The sequence below is a fragment of the Pipra filicauda genome, unplaced genomic scaffold, assembly GCF_003945595.2.
Source record: "Pipra filicauda isolate LSUMZ 115617 unplaced genomic scaffold, ASM394559v2 scaffold542_size332237_pilon, whole genome shotgun sequence".
Taxonomy (NCBI): domain Eukaryota; kingdom Metazoa; phylum Chordata; class Aves; order Passeriformes; family Pipridae; genus Pipra; species Pipra filicauda.
Genome location: NW_024104690.1, coordinates 20,260 through 42,463, shown reverse-complemented (window position 1 = coordinate 42,463; position 22,204 = coordinate 20,260). Strand labels below are relative to the sequence as shown.

At 36.4% G+C, this 22,204-nt stretch overlaps 1 protein-coding gene across 7 annotated transcripts in view; it reads right to left on the bottom strand.

The window, feature by feature from the left end:
* The window catches only part of CCSER2 (coiled-coil serine rich protein 2), a 53,310-nt gene that overhangs the window by 17,085 nt on the left and 14,021 nt on the right, over positions 1-22,204 (bottom strand). For all 7 annotated transcript variants that reach the window (XR_003544273.2, XM_027740104.2, XM_027740105.2 and 4 more), the window contains exons 3-8: positions 18,306-18,396; positions 15,174-15,336; positions 14,350-14,545; positions 7,507-7,590; positions 5,911-5,997; positions 4,516-4,614 (exon numbers count right to left, since the gene is read on the bottom strand). Coding sequence is in view for 6 of the 7 variants with exons in the window: in XM_027740104.2 (XP_027595905.2) it covers positions 4,516-4,614; positions 5,911-5,997; positions 7,507-7,590; positions 14,350-14,545; positions 15,174-15,336; positions 18,306-18,396 (720 nt within the window). In the remaining variant the exon portion in view is untranslated. The remainder of the gene's footprint in view (positions 1-4,515; positions 4,615-5,910; positions 5,998-7,506; positions 7,591-14,349; positions 14,546-15,173; positions 15,337-18,305; positions 18,397-22,204) is intronic.

The window sequence follows — 22,204 nt, the reverse complement described above, 5'->3', positions numbered from 1 at the left end:
GACAAAATGGTTTTGCAGCAGACTCCTCTTGCTAGCCTAGCACCCAGAAAGATTATAAATTAGCAGTTCTGACATTCAGTAGTCTTTTTTAATGTATTCAGATAAAAAAAAAAAAACAACCCAGTCTTATGTGCTGGTTTACACTCAACCAACAAGAACTGCTTGCGAAGGGTTCAAGGGACCTCTCTTCTGTGGATGTGCCTACCTGTCATGCACAGTCACAGCACAAGACACAGGTGCACAACATGACCACCTGGTTGAGCTATGGCTCCAGCTCACCAAGAAGGTGTGTAAGAATGGACCATCAAGCAAACAGCAACCAAGGCTGGATGTGAAGATGAACACTAATATACAGGGACTAGGCTTCAAAACCTGGAAGTTTAAATTCATAGTTGGGGAGTTGACACATACAGGAGGTTTAAGGCTAAGATGGAAGGAGGTAATAAGACCTAAAAGACAGAAGTACACAAAGACAGCCAAGGTATTACAAAGGTTCATCAAAACAATTGACAGGAAAGGCTTTGGAATTATGAAGTGTAACAAATTTCAAATGGAAGGCAGAGAATATCTCAAGGTAAAAGGAGAAAAAAGATGTAGATAAGAACAAGAACATGCATGTTCCCATGAACACTGACAGGTTCTGTTGTCATTTCACCAGAGACAAGAATGACCTTGTACCCACATTTGGGAAGCAAAGGTTATTCTCATCACTGTGAGCTGCTCTGATACCAGGGGGAAATACTTTTACTGTACACACTGTACAGGGAATGGAAAAGTAAACATGAACTAGGAGTTGTGTTATGCTAAGGAACTGGACCCCAGGGGTCAGAATCCTTTGCAGGTATCTTCAACCAGATTCAGGGCTTTGTAATTTGCTTGCTTGTCTTTTATTTCTCAGCATCTGCAAACAGCCTTTTCAGTTCAAGAAACGAAATCACTTATCAACAAAAACTTGACATCTAATCCCTTTACTCTCAAAGTAAATACCAGTATTTAGTACTACAGAAACAATGCTGCAAAGCCTGCAAGACAATTGTGGCAATGGATGCTCACTTTTTCTTCCTTGCAAGCTGTCCATGAACATTAATTTCTTCAGGTATTTTTTATCTTCTTCCAGGTTTCAGTTATTTTCTTTCATGATAATTAAATGATAGACATAAACTAATTGCAATGAATTCTGTATAAGAGATCTGTAAGAAATCCTTTTAGGAATGTCATGGTCTCTCCTGTCAGGGAATACTTTATCCAGAGCATAGTTAAAACTAATACATAGTTAGAATTTACCTAAGTTTTGAGCATCCTTTCAGGACACTGCTTACAAGAAATGCCACGTCACAGACACAGCAGCTGGGCAACAGGTAGTTACCAATTAATTTGTAAGGTGCCCAATTTCCAACACATTCTTTTTCAGCCACTAGGTTTTACTACATGAGCACTAAGTTCCAAAAATTAATCTAAAGTTATGTAGCTTCCATTTATGTACATATTTAAGTTTAAATACTAAAAAAACCCCTAAAAGTACTTTAAAAAGCTCTGGTCCCTAAAGACAAAACCACGAGACAAAGTTGAGCATCACATCAGAACAGGCCATTTTCTAGAAATGTCTAGTAACAAAGAAACAGATACAAACATGACTTTTAAAAAAGAGTATGTTTAATGATATTCTCTTGACTGTTTACTGGTAGAACCATGAAGTGAGCAGAAAAATTAGTTATTTCAAATGGCCAGTTGAATAGCAACAAATTGCTGCAACTCATATGGTCTTAAATTTCTAACTGAAGTCTTATAACAGCTGATTTCCACTCTCACTGTTTCCTAGTTTATTCTAGCATCTATTCTTTATGAAACAATATTCAGTAAGCATTTAAAGTATTCCTTGAAATGTTAAACTACTGTGATCCCAGACTGCTATTTACACTTCAGGAATAAACACATTGTATCAGTTCTGATTTGTATAGAAAATATTGAATACAAGGAATTTATAAACTGCCACATTAATCTTGAAAGTTTTGATAACTCAGCTGAAGTAACTCCTTGATATCCACAATCATTTAAAGTGACTGGCAGGTCAGTACTAATAGGAAAAAATAAAACAGTTAAATATTCATCAACACTGAAAACTATTACTAAACTTAAAGAAGCAAAAAGCTTATATGCCTCAAAGGAGCTATTTTCTCATTGCCAAGACTTCATTACAATTCAGTTTAAAAAAAAAGTAGTCTCTATAAAAACTTCATAATTTCATAAACATTAAGAATGTTTCATGATTTATACCACATTTAGGACCAATAAACCTTATACTCCTAAGTCAAGACCACTAAAATAAACTGAACAGGAATGCTAATAAAGCAAAACAATTTCTTTAAGAGCGTTTTTGGGTTGTTTTTTTTTACTAGTGAGAATACATTTTACTCAGGTGTCTCCTTGTTTCTATTTATTGTACTCTTACCTCAAGAAAGTAAGAGTTGATTGTGTCTCCTTTCCATTACAAGAGACATTTTCTGATGTTGGGTTCTAGATCAAAACTGGTTCCATACATTTATACTTCTATTAAGCCATGCAAGGAAACATCCAAATGCATGTTAGTAGAGGAAGCATTAACCCAGACAGTTGAGGTCTGGTCATCATCAAAACTTGGCTTCAACAAGCTATGGTCCTCCTTGAAGAAATTCCACATTAAGGAGCTCCCACCAGTTTCTGTTGGCTTATAGAAACCCTGTGACTTACAAACATGCCAGTGAAGACATTGAAAAAAACCCCCAAAACACACCCAACACATTCTGCCCAAAACTTCGCACTTACAAATAAAAGCTCCTGAGAAGCAGTGTATTTTGAAATTTGTCAATACTTCATGAATTTTCCTACGTTCTTTATCAACTTCATGAGAAATTCTGCACGTAGATAAAAATACTGAGATGTTTGGAATGTGCATCTAATGATCATAGGCCCACAACTACATATGTGTATCATGACATATATCCACACACACAACCATAAACACAGTAGTTTTTATTTTTTTAAAGATACTGCCCCTTAACCCAAACTTCCTCCTGACAAAAAAATGTGTCTTTTTGAACAAAACTACTAAATAGCTCAAAAGAAATATATCGACCAACCTGACCAAAACAGACACTTGTGCTGAGGGATTCCTTCTGCTTGAGACAGCAACTCAAATTCCACATCTTCTCCAGTATTTTTGTCTTATCAATTAATACCACAAGATACTCAAACTAAAACTTGTGTAGTCAGCAACTAACTTTCTATGATTACTAATCTGTTTCTGAATTCATGTGAAAAATGAGATAGAAAAATAGGAACATGAAAACAACAGCCACTATAACAGTATCAGTGCACAAAAACATGACATGAACATCACACACATGAAATTAAATCATAGGAAAAAGAAACAATGCAAGAGCTCAAAAGCTCCAAAGTAAAAGAAATAAATGGGGTAAACAAAGACATGACATGTACATTCTGGAGCAGAGGTGTCAAAGCAAACCAAAAGCTACTTAAGGTTACGATTTTTTTACATTGAGTTCTTATCAGACAGGAGGAGGTTGGAAAGCTTGCATAAAGCTGTTTGCCAGCACATGCTGAACATAAAGTGTGGTGGTATTTCTACCCTAGCACTATATATTTAAAAGAGTAATTTTAGAAGGATAGCAGAGGTGATTTGTCTTCACTACAATCTTAAATCAGGTAATTCAACATAGGGTAAAAACTAAGAAACAAAAAAATCAAACCCATTTTTAGCCTTTTAATAAAACCTCTTGGGTTTTCTAGCTAGAGCAGTAGCTTCAAGATCCAAATGCTATTTGCTGGTGACTGACAAAGATTCAAAGGTAATTTCCTATTATTACATAATATCAAATATGTTGTCTCTCCCCATCTTAAGTGTTCTATTAGTGTTCCATGAAGAATATAAGTTTTATATAATGGAAGCAAATGGGAACCACGCAACAACATATGGGAATGAAGATGTCTTTTGTCAAAGTGATTTTCACCCAATAATCTTTTTAATGAGTCAAATTATTAAAATTAATTATCAAAATAATAAGAAGAAATATTAAATAATATTAACTTTTGCTTTTACATCTATGCACTGAAACTTAGTTGCTTTTCTTCAATAAATATGAGAATGTCAACAATGAAAATCTGATCAGGAAAAACCCCAAAGATATACCTATGACTTTAAAGTCAGGATATAAGAAAATACTTTAAGTATGACTTTAAGTATGACACAGCTTGGACTGACTGTAACTTAAATAGCACAAAGGGTGATTATTTAAAGAGACAACTTCTAAAATTTAATTACTTAATTTAAAAGAAATGTTTGCAACAAAGAAAAGGGCTGCAAAAGAATGCAAGTGATGCACTGCAGGAAGGATACTACTCCCACATACAGCACAGAATCTCTTAAAGAAGGCCAATTTGTGTGGCAGCAAAAGTACTAGAAGTGGAGAATGAACTGCAGGTGGTGGTAACCGGGAAGGAAGGGCACAGAGTACTCACAGAACTCCTCCTCCACGAGGTTTGTGTGAATTTATCGGCGTGCGTGCGCGATGCCCCTGCAGGTTTTTGACTGTCTTTCTGGCAGTTACATCTAGTGGCCTTCATCACCCCCAAAGAGAGAAAAAAGAAACAGGAATCGGTTAGAGGTTAACCAACTGAGCCTCTTGAAAAGTACAGTCAAGGCCCAGCATTCAAACATCATGCATTAAGTGACTGTAGAGCACAATATGATTAAACTGTAGAAATACTCTTTAAAGTGCTGCACAACTGCTGCTTTTCCCAAAGTGTATTTACAAGTAAACCAGAACAAATGTTGACTTTTGGAAAAAGTGATCTGGAATTCTGTTGTTTAAACAGCAGAGAAGAAAGCTCAATCTTAACCTTTCATTTTTGTTTCAGGGGGAATGATGAAAACGAGACAGGGAGAAGAAGAGCACAGGTCAGCTCCACTGCACGTATGTACAAAAGCACATGCTAGACATTTCATTATTTATCACACACAACACTGCCTCCAACTATGATAAATATGGTGTGAACCTGTTGGCATCTCATCTACCCTATCTGTAAGATCTTGCTGCGGTTTGAAATGGCTTGAATACATGGGGCTATTTTACAAGAATCGTCACAGCAGGTGAATTTACCAGAATCAAAAGCAGAGATACACATTGCAAAATCCAAACTCAGAACAAGAGCAAAGAGGTAAAAGGCACACGTGACTTTTGCTTGAGGTGTCTTCCTGAACCTTTTATTACAAAAGTGCCCCCATAACTTGTCCTTATTTGGCCAATTTAATCTGACTATTCAACATGCTTTTTATTGCTTTTTCAAAAAAAAAAGAATCAAGTTTGAATACTAACTTGCTCAGCTTTAAATTCTATGGTGTAATTCTCTATTAAACCAACAGACAGCAGAGGAACGGAGAGGGATAAAAAAACCACCAACAAAAGCTTCAAGAATGGTAAGCCCAATACTTGTTAATTTTTAAAACACTTTAAACGTAGCCTTATCTTTGCCCATAGATAGTTTTTAGCAGCTTCTAGAACTTTATGTTCAAAACAGTTTTGGAAATTAAATACTTTCAACAGTGGTATAAACATCCTTGCTTAGTGCCACACATACAAATCATGACTAGTCTACAGAATTAAAGATTTCAGGAGCACAACTGCAAACACGCTGGGACATGTAGAATCAGTCTGCTGTAACTGAACCTCTACAAGAGGTTCTCAACCCAAGAGCCAGGTGGCTTCAAGTAGAATCCAAACCTTCCTTTGTTATAATGAAAGTGCAGGAAAAAAACCTAGCTGTCTAGCTGCCTTAAAGCCTTCACCAGAATTGCCTAGTTCCACTCTGCAGTGCACTCTTGGGATTTTGCTAAACTTTTAGCATTATACTTACAAGCTGATGCTCTAATTGGCTGATTGTTTCATCCTTTTTCTTCAGTTCATCTTTGAGCTGCCTGATCTCATTCAGCAGATCATCCATCTGCAACAGAACAGTGAGCACTATGAGGTTTTCTATAAGGACTACATAGTCTAAATCCACACCCCTACAGGACATACTACATCAGATGTGCATGGAGGACTGGCAGTAACAGCACATGCTTTCCTCCTCCCATTCCCATGGAGAGATGGGCTGTAGGCAGACAGACTACAGAGTGAAGAGGCTTGACTGGAAGTCTCTTTAAGAGGCCATTATAATGAAGACATTATAATTATGCAAAGTTCAGAGACTAAAAAAATGGTAAATATGCAAGAATGAATTTTTTAAAAACTCATTTTTCATCACATGATAGTTTGCATATATTTTATAACCAGCCCATTACAGCTAGGCCATAAATTAAGGGGAATACTTCCATTTAGCAGCATGCATTTACTATTCAGTTTCACTAAAGATGTTAATAGTTATTGCTTCAGGATGACACCTGATTTGTTGTGCAATTTTTCAAACCATATGCTAGTATCAATTAAAAAGTGACAATTCAAAATGTCAGTTAAATCTCACAGGTTTTTGTTAAGTTAAAAAGCAGTGTTTTTTTCTCCAAGACTAAAATTCTAAGATTTTGAGGGAGGTGACTGTGGAAGGACAAGCACAACAACTACATATCATACAACAACTAAATGCTATCAAAGTAGAAACCAGGGTTGCTAAAGGATGATGCATACGGATCCACAGCTTTAACAAACCTCTAATGCCCTGAAACCAGGATTTGGACAGATGAGTCCTAAACAGGAATTAGATTTTAAGTGTTCTTCCTCTTCAAGAAGTATTTATAACTTCATTATACCTTCAGTAAATACTATTCCCCTCCCATAAGTAGAGAATTAGTATCTTTCTCTACTAATTTTACAATAAAAGGCCATGCTATAAAACCTTACCACCACAGAAAGCACAACGTTACAAGTCTGTGACCATAAAAGATGATCCTGTTTGGAATATCCATTGTGATTTCTTCCACCTTTAATATCCATTGTAAAACAATAACCTCGCAACTCCCTTTGTGGGGTTCACATTGTTTTTTGTTACATCTGTCATACCTGCATCATCTTGGGGAAAACTTAACTTACATGAAAGATATTTTAAACTAAAGCCAACAGTAAAAAGTAGTGAAACAGAGCAAGTAATTGAATAAGTATGGTATGATTACACTTCAAAGCAAAAATTGTCTGTTCAAATTCTAGTACTTAGCAAGCAGGTAAAAGTTTTTTGGAAAAAGTTACTCTACAGCTCTTAATTCCCACACGACTGTAACAAGTTATTTTAATTATTTAATCTGTGCTACCATTTGTAAGTATGTATTTTCAAAGGTCAAATAAACCCTTCTATTTTAACAAAACTGAAAAAAGGAAGTGTATAAACATTCATTAGGTTTGCATTTAAACAGAAGAAAGAAGCAACAAGCAGTACTTCAGAGTGACACACACTTTTGGTGTGTTTTTTAAATACAAACAAGTTTGTATTTCCAATTCTGTGGAGTCAGTCAGTGTCAATTACCTTAAAAGTGGACTCAGGTTCTTGTGGTTCTGGACTTGATGGAACTGAGAGGTTGACGTCCTGGAGCGACACATTGTCATCATTCTACCAGAGAACAAAACAAGAACACAAGCTTGAATTACTTGCTGAAACAGCTCCATTGCAAACTTGCTTTCAAGGACGGAGACACATCAGCTCTCTGCAAAACCTGTTAACAATGCCTGACCTCCCTTACCCCTAATTTCCCCTTTTCTTCCCTGATAGGAAAGCCTTCCTTGTGCATATGTACAGTGCCCAAATAAGGGCCATGAACAGTCTTCCTCTCCTCACAGATCTGCAGGAATAGCTGCAGCTCTGTCACACACTCGAAGTAAAGCCACAGATGGTCACAATTACTACAATTGGGAAGAAGTAATCATGGGAATGGAAAAAACCCACAAAACAAGACCAACCATGTCATGCAAAAGTACCTTGCATGGCTTTTAAAAGCTCTATACCTCTGGTATACTTTTTATTGCCATTAAAAAGCATGTAAGTGGAGCAATAAAACATTCCACAACAGCAGATTAAGGCCTAATTACAAAGAAGGTTAGTATGTCACATAGTCTCTGGTGATTTAAATCAGCCCTATACTATACCTGACTCATTCACTGACAAAGCAGGAGCTAAGTTCATTTGCATCAATTCCCTTACTGCTGCCTTAATTATCTCAATACACATGTAAAGAACACAGGGCAACAGAAAAAAAAACCAGCTCTAACACTGTCAATGGAAACTCAAGCCTCCCATTTGAACACATGCTAGGATTAATCTATGAAACTTGGCTTGAGGTACATAGCCTGAAATATGTAAACTGATGGAGGATTAACATTGTAGACTTCCACACTTAATGAGCTATGTAGGGATAGTCTTCAGTTAGAGATTATTTTAATTTGATATAAATTTATATACATATATATATGTACGTGTGTGTGTGTATATATATATATTCACATGCAATGTTTAATCCAAGAATATAACATACTCCTTTAAGAAACAATCAAGTAATTGAGTAGTGACTGATCGTTTCACAGAAATTGTTGCTCGTTACAGAAATTTATTTCAACCACTACCTTCTAGAGTGATTTTCAACTCCATCACATTCACTGGAAAGTTTTTGCTGGACTCAAGTCAACAGAACACATTTCAGCTTTTGGCTAGTTTTGGGGGGTCCCGATGTGGTTACCCTGAGGTAACCACACACCTCAAGACATGTCTTCAAGAGGCTTATAAAATTACAGCAAACCTGAAGTCAGAAACCATTAGAAAATACTCAAGCAAGACTTAAAAAACCATCCTAAATTTACTAATACCTGCATAAAGGGAGCAGGTGGTTGTGGTGCAGAAAAATCCACACACACACACATTCTCTTCACTTTTGGAATACTCCAAGACTAAAAGCTTGCTCTGAGAAAACCTTTATGCTAACTTTTGAAGACAAGTATGAAATGATGTAATTTCCCCCCCAACAACAACATTTTAGTATTTATCAGCATAGTGCCTACACAACAAATCCAGAGAAATGTCTAAAGTTTTTCAGTCGTGGCTATCAGAGTAATTTCGTTTAATGCTGAATATTACTTAAGCTTCATACTCCTTTGCAAAAGTTATCTGCTGAGAAAATAATTACCATCTCAATTTTCTACAAAGCAATTGATCTTACTGTTTTAAGACAAACTCAGTGAGAGTTACAGATACAATTTAAGTGTACACATAGGCAAATTATGTAACAATTATTTCTTCCCCACTGTCAAGCACTGTATTTCTCTGGACAAATAATTTTCTACACGTCAAACATTTTTACAAACCTGCTCCCAAATGTTACAGTCTAACTGAAGCTCTTGATTACAGTCTCAAGTCTTCATCTGTCATTTTTAATCCATCTCAAGAAACATGAGCTAATATTCATTGGAATAACTCTTCACCATGGCTGTCACAGGGACACTGCAACTCATCCAAAGACAGTCACAAATTGAACCTGTACCTGTGAGTGGCTGTACTTACCATGCTCTCATGTCAATATTTTACAAGTGTGAAATCTTCAGTATCAATGACACACCTGTGCTTGCTTCACCTTACAAATTTCCAAAGAACTCACTTATAGCTTTTTTGTAAACTGAACATTAAACGTTGATTTTTCCTTAGTGACAGATTACTATTTATGAAGAAGAGTATCAGATACAAGTATTTAGTAAAGAACAGACTAAAAAATCCTCACTACCTTTCCAACCTACTGTGCTGATTATTCCCACCAGCAGTTTACCTCCTATGGATTGTGGGGCTTTGAGCACTGCAGTTTTTCTGAGCAGTTCAGCAGCTCAAAAATGCCACATTTGCTTGTATTTTCTTCTATCCTCTCAACAGCTACATGTTCTCATTTTATGTTGTTTATTTCAAAAATTAAAGATTAACACCAAAAATCAAGCTCTGTGACTCAATACACCATAATAGTCCTGGGAACATATCTGAATATCATAAACATGCACCTCTATACAGCATACAGCTGTTCTCACTGCCTGTCCTCTCCAGCTTCCCTTTTCCCCTTGCTTTCTTTGGGTCATATTACTTGCAGGCTTTAGTTAAAAGCACATGTAAAATAACGAAAAACTACAGAACTTCTAAAAGAATAAAAGAAACAAGATAAATGGTATCCTCTCTCAGAAGAAATCTCCCATATTGCCTGAGAGGAAGATATAAAGCTTAAAGCTGAAAGACAAAAGTTGCTCTCATTGCACTAACATATTTTAAGTTCTTCTGTTGCAAAAATCAACCCATTTGCACTTTCAGCAATTATCTTGTGGTTCCCTAACAGCATATGTTGCCTTTTAATACACAGGATTTTAAAATACACTACTAAGATTATACAGATAATTTCATCTTAAGAATTCTTTCAACATTAGACTATCTATATACTTATTACACTATCTACAGTGTAATAGGAAGTTGAAAAATGCTGAAAAATGCTGCTGAAGTTTACTGAGGTTTATTAAATTTTTATCAAGGTCTAGCTTTCAATTCTCAATGCAAAGTTTCCTTCAGTATGAATTACTCATTTGAACAGTGAAGATGTGTTAAGTGTCCATCAAGCAGAGGGTGTTATTCACCTGCTGACTTCTAGGCCCTTCAAGTATAGTTCCATTCAGGTATCACTACCAACCACTGCCATGTAGTTTCCATTGCCCACTGTGGAATGCTGTTATTGTGACAGTCCAAAAGTTAACCAGCTGCTGAAACCTACAGTTTTTCAGTTTGATTTTGCTACTGTTTGTTGATTTCTTTCGGTTCTGTTTCTTTCAAGCACAGTTAAGTCACTGAGGTGAACTACTCTGTGGCTAAGAAAAAATAATAATAATTGTAGGGGTAATTTATACAACTTAATACATGACACAAAAAGTCTTTGTATTTCATAAACCTGTTTCTTCCTTATCATCAGGCTTCTTATAAACAAAGATAAATCTCTCTTACAGATCTCGCCAGATGCAAAAAGAAAAGAACACAATGAATATGTATTTCAAAGGTACACAAGTGACTCACTAATCTAAATGTACTGATGCATTTAACAATTTTGCACTCCATGGTTCACCTTTTCATTCACACCTCTTCATACAAATGTGCTGCTCATATCTGATAAGTTACAATGAAGATCTGTGGTTGAAAAATAGAATGTCATTTCCATTCATGAAAGGTAAGATGAAAAGAAACATTTTTTTATAAAACATGCTTCTCACATTAAAAAGGGCTTCACAGATCTCACAGTTCTGTGAACCGCTTCATTTCAGTCCTCCCTAAAACAGCAGTCAGGGCTGATCTGAGATAACACAGGGTGGTTGCAAGGCATTGCTGCCAGTCTTGAAGGAAGTTATTACAGAGGATGGTCAATCCTTGCCTAGATCAAAGGCTCCAGGGCATTAGAAAAAGAACATCCTACTTAAAATTGTATTTACACATTAGCTCTGTAGCCTCAACCCAGAGCAGCAAGTTTATGAAATTAATTGAGGAGGAGGAGGAAGAAACTTTTAAGATCAGAAGAAAACTTATTTACTATTAAGCATGCAGATGAAGTACCTTAGTCCATGTTTAAGAGGTATTAACATTTACATGTCAATTATTACCAGAATTAGACTTCCAAAGCATTTTCTTTCTTACAACACAAAGGTAGCACTCCAGTTAAGGATTAAAGAGAGAACATTCACCTGTAGTACATCTCCCTGTAAATAATTACAACTGCACTTAGTGTAAGAAGAATCTACATTTTTCACTCCATATAAGTAGCATAACATTACTGCGAAGTCAGAGAAGGTTTTACTACTGTGAAAATTTTTAAAAACTCTGCATGAGAGAGAGTCCTATTCCTGATTTCACTGTTTGAAGATACAGGGATTTGAGGAGTAAGCAGACAGCACGTGTACTGCTGGCATTGTTATCCTGGCCACATGGAGTTCAGAAAAGGCTGTATTACTCAAATACCTATTTATTTTTCCAAGCAGAACCGGGAATGCAACACCAAGCCCATGCTGCTGGTAATACTCAAGGTAATTTATATACAGTTATGTGAGCTACAGTCACAGCAATGAATCCAGTACAGCACATTAAGTCTCCCTAGGACTCTGCTAGGTACACATTCATTACATGCTGTGCTCTACAGTAAGTCACACTACAGATGATTAGATAATTGTATAAAACTGAATTTAATTACTAACTCTTCCTATTTCACTATAACTGTTCCTGTGAGACCTCATGCCTAAGTCCTGACTACAGCTCTATTTCTACCTATTCAAACTAAATATTACTGCTGAATGTCATAACTGGAGAAAGGCAAGATATACACTTAAATGTATAATGCTGGTGAAGCTAACAGAAGAACTTCTGCTTCCTTATTAGAGCCAGAGTTTGAAAGCAGTCGACTTTGTACCTTGCTTTTTTATATTTTTTGCAAGAAGAGATCTGTCATATGACCCAGGCTGAGATCAAGTCCTAGTTCAGAGTTCAGAATGCTGAAGTTCAACTAATTGCTTTCAAAAATGTATTTCTATTCTTTACAAGAAGTTAAAAAAGTTGCAATATTTTTACTCACTCCTGTTAGCATGGAGTTTGATGTTTACAGTAAGAATTTAACACTTTATGCAATGAAAAGATATTTCATACAAGTTTTGCCCTAATTGTTTAGTAAATGAAGGTAGTAAAGGTCTAAAGTTTTCCACTCTGCAGCAGGCTAATTTACCTTTACATTACTATTCATATTGTTTGATTAAAAGACTGGATAATACACAGGGGAGTAGAATAAACATTCAGAAGTCCAGTGATGAGGTTTGGAAGCAGTGAGTCAAAATAGGGTTAGGTTAGGTCAGGAAAATAGAAGTATGAGTGACAAAGTTTGAAGGGAAGAGTGATACCTGTTATTACTAATAACTCACTGTTAAAGGGACAGAGGGGGAGAAGATCAAGCTTTTGACACGAGAAGGAGCAAATTTTGAAAAATGTACTTATTAGGAGTAACTGTTTCATTTTGTGCATTTAAGTTCTTTCAAAAAGCTTTATCTGAGCTTTTGAAGGCAAGGTTTTGTTCTACAACCTCTTTGGAAAGTCTGGCTATTATAAACTAGATCAAGATTTTAAATATGACATTCTGCAGGGCCACACACTTTTGGCTATAATATGTATGCCTTTACACAATGAACTACACACACACACAGAGATCTTCTATCAAGTTGCCTAATTGTCCTTGCGTTAAAGGCATTAAAAGCTCTGGATAAAAATTCCCCTGCTATCTCTGTATTAACTGCGTGCTTGGGGCTGTTGGGGACAAAGTTTATGCAGTCCACCAACACTGGGTTCTAAGAACACACCTTCCCACTCTGACAATACATTATTTTTGTTACAATTGTTTTTCCACTGACAGAAGCAGAAATACATAGAAATACATCTCAGTTACCACAGGATGCAAATGCTCCCATTTCTAAAAGGCACAGTCACACCCCTGAATTAGCCTCAAGGTTGATTTGCTTTTTGTTTTGCTATGTTTTGTTTTAGTGTCTTACTTTTAAGGTACGAACTTCTTTTCATTACATTATCCTATTAGAAAAGAAGAGCAATAAATCTACTCTTAAAAGAGAACATCATACAAATACTTCCCAGTGCTAATCCGTATATGCCTCCAAAGAAGGTCTCATGGACTGTTCATTATTTTCATGTAAACAAAGGAATTTTTGTAGCTGAAATGTCATACTTCTGCTGAGTCATTTAGCAGTTTACTCCCACAACTTGCTACATTTTGAGGCGAAATGAAAAAGCTCCTTAAAAGCTTATGACAGTTCATAAAATAGGAAGGTTAAATTTGAACACTTCCAATAGAGATGACCCAGTAGGATTTGCTAAGCTTCTTGTCAAAACACACAGAAAGGATGAAAAGAATGAGCAAAACAAAGCCTTAAGAAAAAGCTCTTAGCATTGACTTGCTAAATGCAAGTTTGATCAATGGGATCAATTTTAATATTTTTTAATTTTTTCTTAACTCCCAGTTTTTTTGGATCTTACTGAATAAAAGCGGGTCTTCACATCCACGGATATTCTTTTTTAATTTGACATTTCCTCAGGGAAGTAAGATAACAGTATTTAATACTTTTTGCAGTCAGTATAGCACTCAAGAAGCAGAAAAAGTACTATCTGAAATAGCAATAAAAAGGTCCACTTTCTTGAACACTGTAATTCAATGTATAAACGAAATGCCAATAGCCTAATAAGACCAAAAAAGAAAAACAAACATAAGCCCACCTAGGCTCACTCTCCAATGTACTTTACCGCTTTTCTTCCATTTAAGCAGCTCACCTGGTGCAGTAACCTCTTGAGCTTCAAGAGCTGAGTTTTGACAGCTGTGCAGTCCTGGACCATGTGCCGCAGGGTCATTTCATCCAGCATCACAGTATTCTCCGGTAAACCCCCCAGCTGGCGGGGAGCCTGGTACAAATTGGGTGCTCCGTAGCTTTCCAAGTGACCAACAGGAGATTCCCGGTAGTTTGATCCCCTGAAAGAGAAATCAAAACTTAAAAACAACGGCAGTGACAAACTAGAGTTAGAAAGCATTTAGTAAAAAAAGGAGGGCATTATGTAACGTGGGCTATACTTACATGCTGTGGCAGAAAATAAATACATCAGAACATGTCAATGCCATTTCACTCAAACGCAGAGCTTTCCTTCCTACTTGTGGAGGCCTCTTGCAGACTAACAACTACAGTACCCTCTAACCAGCTTGGTCATCAGGATTTATACAAACTGTCATTCAATCCTATTAGGACTATAGGATTACATTGAATTTACCAACAAATTAAAAAGTAACAAACTGTCCAAACTTACAACATGCAAGTAGTAAGACATTGTAATGGTTTTCCATGGAACACATAAGGTATTTTAATCAAGCTTTTATAGTATCACATCAACACAAGTAACAAGTATTTGGAATAAAAACAGAAGCATAAGTTTTGTAAAGAAATTGTTACAACCCTCAGTGATGCTCCCACTCAGACATACAACTATTCAGAAAATGTCCTGGTACTCAGTATCGCTTGAGACCCTTCAGTGACCCTTCAGTGCCAAAAAGAATTTCTCATTAGTGTTTGTTGCATTGTTTGGGAGAATAAAGACAAGTCCTTTACCTGTTCAAATCATTTTTACCATGGATATAATGATCAGTATGGCCGAGATGATAGTGATCCTGTGCATTCCATCGCTGCTGTGGTGCTCTTTTCCAGAATCCTTCCTGATGTTGTCTAGCATTTCTGTCTTGTCTATCATAACGGCTCATATTTTCACATTCCTCTACAGAGAGCATAGAGTTAAAAAAAAAATTATAAACTTTGTTCCCAGGACCTTGCAAATAAAATATTTACTATGTGCTAGTAACAAATGCAGTGTAAAATCTGGTTGGTTTGTTTGTTTAACTGATACAAAACTGTATTTTAGAAGTGTCAAGCAGACATATAACGATGTCACATTTTTACCAACATATAAACTTGTTCCGAGAATAAGAGTAACCTGTAGCAGAAACTACAGAATCCAGCCTTAATAGTATTTCCAGTTCAAGTAGAAAATCATGAGGAGGAGGCAGAGCTATTGGGAAGAAAAGAAATCCAGAAGTAACTGTTTCCTGTCTTTCTTAAGGACTGTATTGTCAAGCCTTTAAATAGTTCTAACAACCCACAAACACAGCAAGACAACACTGTAAAAAGAGAAGAGTACTGCACTCCAAAAGAGACCAGTTTCATTACTTAGAATACAGATATAGCTCACCCTATTCATGCTTGTTTTTCAGTTTCAGAGGCACTTAATCTTTATTTACCTGGTCAACCAGTATGATTTAAAACAAGGAAACCACATAATCTCTTCAAAATACTAACTTCTACAAAGTCCCACAGATTCCACAAACTTCTTAAGGGAACAAATGCTAAATTTGGCAACAGCCTGCAAACAACTAGAGAGAAAGTCAAAACAGCAAAACCAGGCAGTCAGACAGGGCAAAAACACTCAGGAATTGCTATTTTGCCACCACACTTTCTCCTTCACTTACCCAAGGAGTTTTTCCTCACATTGGCAGTCCTTTGCTGGGAGAAACTCCACACAAGAGAACATTGTTTACTCGGCTGCCTACTCAGACAAGTTGCGCACAAGCCGCTCACAAACAGGCCTTCCTTCCTGCTCAGCTCCCAGCCTGCGTGTGGCTGGGAAGGGAGCCCAGCCTTACCCTGTGATTTAAAACTGCCGTCCTCGCTCCCTGCATACTTGTTGAGCTAGAACTGTTTCTATAAATAGTGGCCAAGCGGCATCCCAGACTCCAAAGTGAAACTAGGAAAGTTTCTGAGGACCTGGAAAGCCTTAACAGGCTGACGTCAGTGAGGTCACACAGAATTGTGGAAAAAGTGCTGGCAAAAAGGATTTTACACATCATTATAACAAATACACAGAGCTACACAGTTTTTATCACATAGCTCAATAACCAAAAAATTACATAAGAAAATAAACTTATTCACCTTAAGTAACAGAAGGTTTATTTTCCTTTAGCAATATCCTTCTACAGGTCACAACACATGAAAATTAACAGCAAAATAAGCCCTCCTTAAGTTTATAAGTAACCTCTGGAAAATTAAATTGAGATACTGAGTAAAGACACATGGATATTAACCAAGAAGTTTTGCTTTTTCAGGTGGTCAGGTTCACATAAGGGAAAGCCTGGAAGTGGCTTTGGAATTCTGCTTTTCAGACCCTCTTTGCTAAAAATAGAGTGATTTCAAGAGAAGAAGCAGAGATACCCAGTTTATGCCACATTAATTTTATAAGGAAACCGAACCTCTAAAAACATGCCAAAATTAACAGTAATTACCTTTTAATGTTTTTGTGGTAAACATTCACCTTTAAAACACATGCCTTCCTAGCAGTTTTTAAATAATTTGTAACGGAATTACTGATGCAAGTGCAGTGCATGTTTTATAAACAAGGAAGCTTATGAGAAATTGATCTACCCTTTAAAATCGTTTCTTAGTTTTTCCCAACAGAAGTAGAATTACCCTTATTGAAAGAATATGCCCTAGGTTGGGATTGTTACCCATTCTGGAAAATTAGTTATGTAAAGAATAAAAATTTCACACCTGTCAGGGCTGAAAAGTTTCATACTGGCAATGTTGGCAATAATTGCCTTTCACACAAGTCCTTTAGAAGACTCATTCTGAGACTTACAAGATTAAATACTGCATTTCATATGTGCACACTGTTAAAACATGATGTGCCACCATTGTGGTAGATGGAAAACTATGTATGTATTTACTGTTATTTTGGCTTCATATCTAACATACATACAGGAGTCTTCACTCAAAGAACTCAGAAGTGCTCTCAAAACAAGCCAAATTTCCTCCAACTTTAGCAGGCAGCTGAACATTACACACAATAAGGAAAGCCTTCTTTCTCTCAGTGCCTGTTTGCACAGGGTAGGGCATTAACAGTGTTCCATGTTCAGTGTTTCTGTTCATTTGAAAATATATTGACCTCCACTGAACTTGGAGGTAAAGCTAATACCCATATTCACATGACAACAACAATTCCTATGAGTAGGTCAGCAATAACTAAAAGCAAATGCCTCAAAGTTTTCCAGTCTAGGATTTGAGAAAGTGTAGCCATAATTTCCTTTACCAATTTCATTCTGCTCTGGATTTGTATTTCTTCAATAGCATCTAGGTACCACTATTCTCTTGGTGAAGCTGGCCAGCACCCTCACTGAAAGTAAGAGTGCATAAAAGACAACTTGAAAAAATCACACCTTAAAAGTTTCTGTTACCCTGAATTTGTATACAATATATATGATATTGTGTAGAAGAAAACAAAGACTTATCTCAAAGAATGACACTGTCATTCACCAAAGCAAAAAAAAAAAAAAGTCCCAACATTTTCAAATATATCTGAAGCATGAGACTGAAAGACTAACTTAAAACTTTGTAACTGATTCTACTGAAATAATTTTAAGAAAAAAAACCAGTATGAAACAAGGTTGCACCTTTATTAAAAAGGCAGTAAGTTTCTAACTTTAGAATTCTTCAAATATGAGTTGTATTTGGGGAAACAGAAATATCACCCTTCCTATATTTCAGATAAGAAACAGTTGTTACTTTAAAAAAACCAAACAACACAATGTGAAGAGTGCATTGACTTATTAAATCAAGAGTCAGAGCAAAGCAACTCAAAAACCTCTTAAGACCACGAAGCAGTTTCACTGTGTAAGATGGCTTGGCTGATTTACCAACCTTTGTCACGAGGTGGGTCCTCAGGCAGGTCCACATCAAGCATAAGGTCATCATCTTCAAGATCACATGAATCAAGATTATTCAAGATATCCTGCAGGAAAGAAAAAGTGAGATACAACTGTGCTATGATATTTCATTTACCATTCTGTCATAAAAGGATTATTTCAGTGTTTTGTTACGTTTGTATTGTACACACGATGTTACCAGCAACCTCCTCTTCAGAGAGGCATCTTACCTGAGACCATCTATACAAACAACAGTCATCACACCTCCAGTGATATGAAACAATAACAGTGAGAGACAAAACAAAGATGGATTAAAACTTTTTTTCTGCCTGACACCAATGGAATACTCCAGGTATTTTTCTATTCATTAATATCCTGCCTTCTCCCCAGTTGGAAGCATGTTAAAACTAAATTACTTTGCTTACTTAGAATTAAAAAACAGCTTTGTGAAAAGAAGATGTTGAATCTCCTTATTTCAGCTCTCATACTATCATGACATCATTGAAAGGAAGTGGGGGGGACCTATGTTATCTTGACTTTTTGGGCCAATAAAACTTCAAATATGCCATTATCAGCATTAAGCTCTGCTTCCTTTTGTCTTTAACACTGTGGCTCATACAAAGCTGTTCCTATAAGGGCTAACAGTCATATTGCATGGGTGTGCTAACAGCACGAAAAAAATGCAATATAGAGTTAGTACGAAATGGAATTATACATATTCAATATAGTCAGTCAGGTATATTAAAGAATAAGGACTGTAGTGTGGGCAAGTCTAGTCTGTGTTAAAAAGACAGACTAACCCCTCTTCCTTTAAGAACACCAAGAGCAGGAAAAACTCAAGATCAAGGTTGTAGAACCCCAGCTCATGGCACAGTCAGACACTGCCAGCACCACACAGCTGAAAAGTCACAGCAGCAAATGAAGTGCAGCACCTGACCAGAGAACCCAGACAGTGTTTTACTTCATTATTCAAAGAAAACTAAACTTACTAATACCAAATTATTATAACACAAAGTAGGTCTGAGGAAACTGCTAATGGATATAGAGCTCTAACTCTTGATCTCACAAGTAAAGTCATAGCTTTAAAGCCCAAGGTCAGACTTGGGCACTTGACATCTGCCTTTTTTCTAATAACAGAAATGCAGATTTTTCTTGGGTTTATCTGCTACCCCTAAAGGTGATTCAGAGGACCAATATTGAAAAATTTACCAAATATCAAGTGAAACAAGTGCTTTATAATTATTTATCAAAACATGATCATTAAATACTTTACAGAACACAGACTATGAGCACACTACAAAACAATATTCCCTTGGAAAGTTATCCCTTTGCTGGCTATCATTTATGATGTTTACTGTATCACAGATGTATGGAAGATGTAAAGGAACAGTATTAACAGGCATTTGTCTGAACTGCTGTTCCAGCTTTTCTTCAGCAGCCTTCCTACAGTGCTCACAAAGGACTACAGTATTTTATTAGAAATGGTGACAAGAGTTAAGTATATTTTAAGATTTTGGGGGTTTTTGTGATATAGAACATGAAACATTTTGCATTTCTGCCGGGCAAGTAATTTATTGACTTAGGAGGGAGAGTGGGAGATTAAAATAGTTGATATGCACTTCGGAAAACATGAGCAATATAAAGGAAAGATGGAACACTTGAGACAGAACCATCTGTTTTTGTTATATTTCAAAGTCCTACTGGAATTGTTTTGTTTACACATAGTATTCTGTGTATCTACTGGAAAAAACAGGAAACCTACATATCAAGGAATTGTGAATAATAATAAATCCAACTATGGACAAGCTTCACAAAGAAATGGAATCCATTTAAAAGAAACATGGATTTAATATTTGAGAGAACAAACTGCCTGTAGAAATTTACTTCTTTTTTTTTTTCCATTTATTTATGTTTTTTCCCAGAACTAACAGATTTTTAACTAACCCATATTTTTTAAACAATTCTGTGTGTTTGAGAGGCAGCTTTGGTTTGTTAGTTGATAAATTGTTTCTATGCCATGCTTTGATCTTCAAAATTAGTATGAACAAGCATTATTTTCCTCTACTGCAGGAATTTCAATGAGCATGACAAATAAAGTGGAAACCGTTGCCACAAACACATAAAAGTAGAAAACTTTTACCATCGCATTGAAAAATGCACAGTATAAAAACATAGTATGTCAGAGTGTTAACCAATAAACCTGGATAAGTCACTTTACTATCTTCGTATCAGAACTTTGGAACTGTAATGGTGTCAGAGAAGGACAGCACTTGAGATTCCAAGCATACTTTTCTGTCAACAGCACATTTCATTATGCTTCTGTAATTATACATTCCTCACCACACCGAGGAAACTCCGGGAAAGGAAACTCCATGCTGGAAAACACAAACTGCGAATACCAAGTCTTTGTAATCACTGGACCATGTGTGAAAGCACTTGGAGCATTTCCCAGTGCTGGTGACTTGGGAAACATAATATCCAAGTAGATGTCATCTTGAAATAGCCATAAGATAAAGAGGAGGTTTCATCAGCACATTAGTACATAAACCCCCCTATATTTAAAGTCTTCCACTGTTATTCTTTCTACTGCAAAAGGAACTGCAGTTAACTACTTGGCACTAACACAGTTAATAATATGTGCTTCACAGCAATTGGCATCATCAAGTGATTTTGGGCAATGAGCTCAAACAGAACAGGAAATAAAACATTTTTTTAAAAGTGCATCAACTCCAACCCTACAGAATGTTTCAGCAATTATTACAAGTTACAGAAAAAGGAGAATTCCATTTTATTTCTATAGTTGAAAAGAATGATGCATATTGAAAGGAGTGTGTTTTTCACAAGGCTGATTTAGCATTAGATTTTCAAGATGGTACAACCTAGTCAGAGATTAAGTTTGGGACTGCAAAATCCCAAATCAAACTACAATGCTGTCCCTTGACCTCTCTCTCCACAAAGCTTTTCCACTGTCCGCAGGCAGTAGTGCTTTGCTTGCTTCCTGTAATAGAACAGGGAAAGGTTTAGGTGAAACACAGATCTGTGAATACTGGTATAAGAACTGAGTAACCCAAGAACCCCAACAGCAGGAAACCCTCATATTGCATAAAGAGATGGAAAAAGACTAAAAGAGGTGAGAATAAGGCACACCACGTGTGTAATTACACCACATCCAGCAAGTTTACTTCCATGTTCTGCAAATTCTTTCCACAGTGATTGTCCTCAGGTGCTATGTCTTACCACAGGTTCAACAAGCACCCAACAACTGCTCAGGGTTTTAGCCCAATTTGTTGGATGTGTGGAGCTCAGCGCCTCTTCCTCAAGAGACATATCAATAATAAGTTAAGACCAATGTTTTGAAGACTGGGGTACTGTAGAGCAGGTACTTTTGCTGAAGCTGAACAACTTTAAATTCAATGTAAAACAATGTCAACCATAATAAACTGGAATAGCAAAATATTCTTCTCATAAAGCTCAGTTTCTAAAAATTCCTCATGCAACATGCATCATAAGCTTTTTCTTCCACTGAAGAGCAATGTTTTTCAGTCCACCAATTTGAGTTCCATTTTGCTTAACAGCCTAGGCAAGAGGCCTGATTCTCAGCTTTCCTATTTCTCAAGCTAAGTACTGTGAGGTTATAACACAGCCAAAAATAAAGCATAAAATGCCCAAGTTAGAAGAGAGAGAGATATATTTACATTTTCTCCCTATTAAACATAGAAAACGTGGAACAGTGAAAGTTTACAACACAATGTATATTACACTGGAATTAAGGGGAAAAAGGAAGAAGTCAGGAATTTGGGCTAGTGCAAAAATACAAAGCAGTTCCAGATAAACAGCCCTCAAATAATTTCAGAGAGTGTTCATAGAATTGAGAAGAGCCTGAGCTCCAACTAC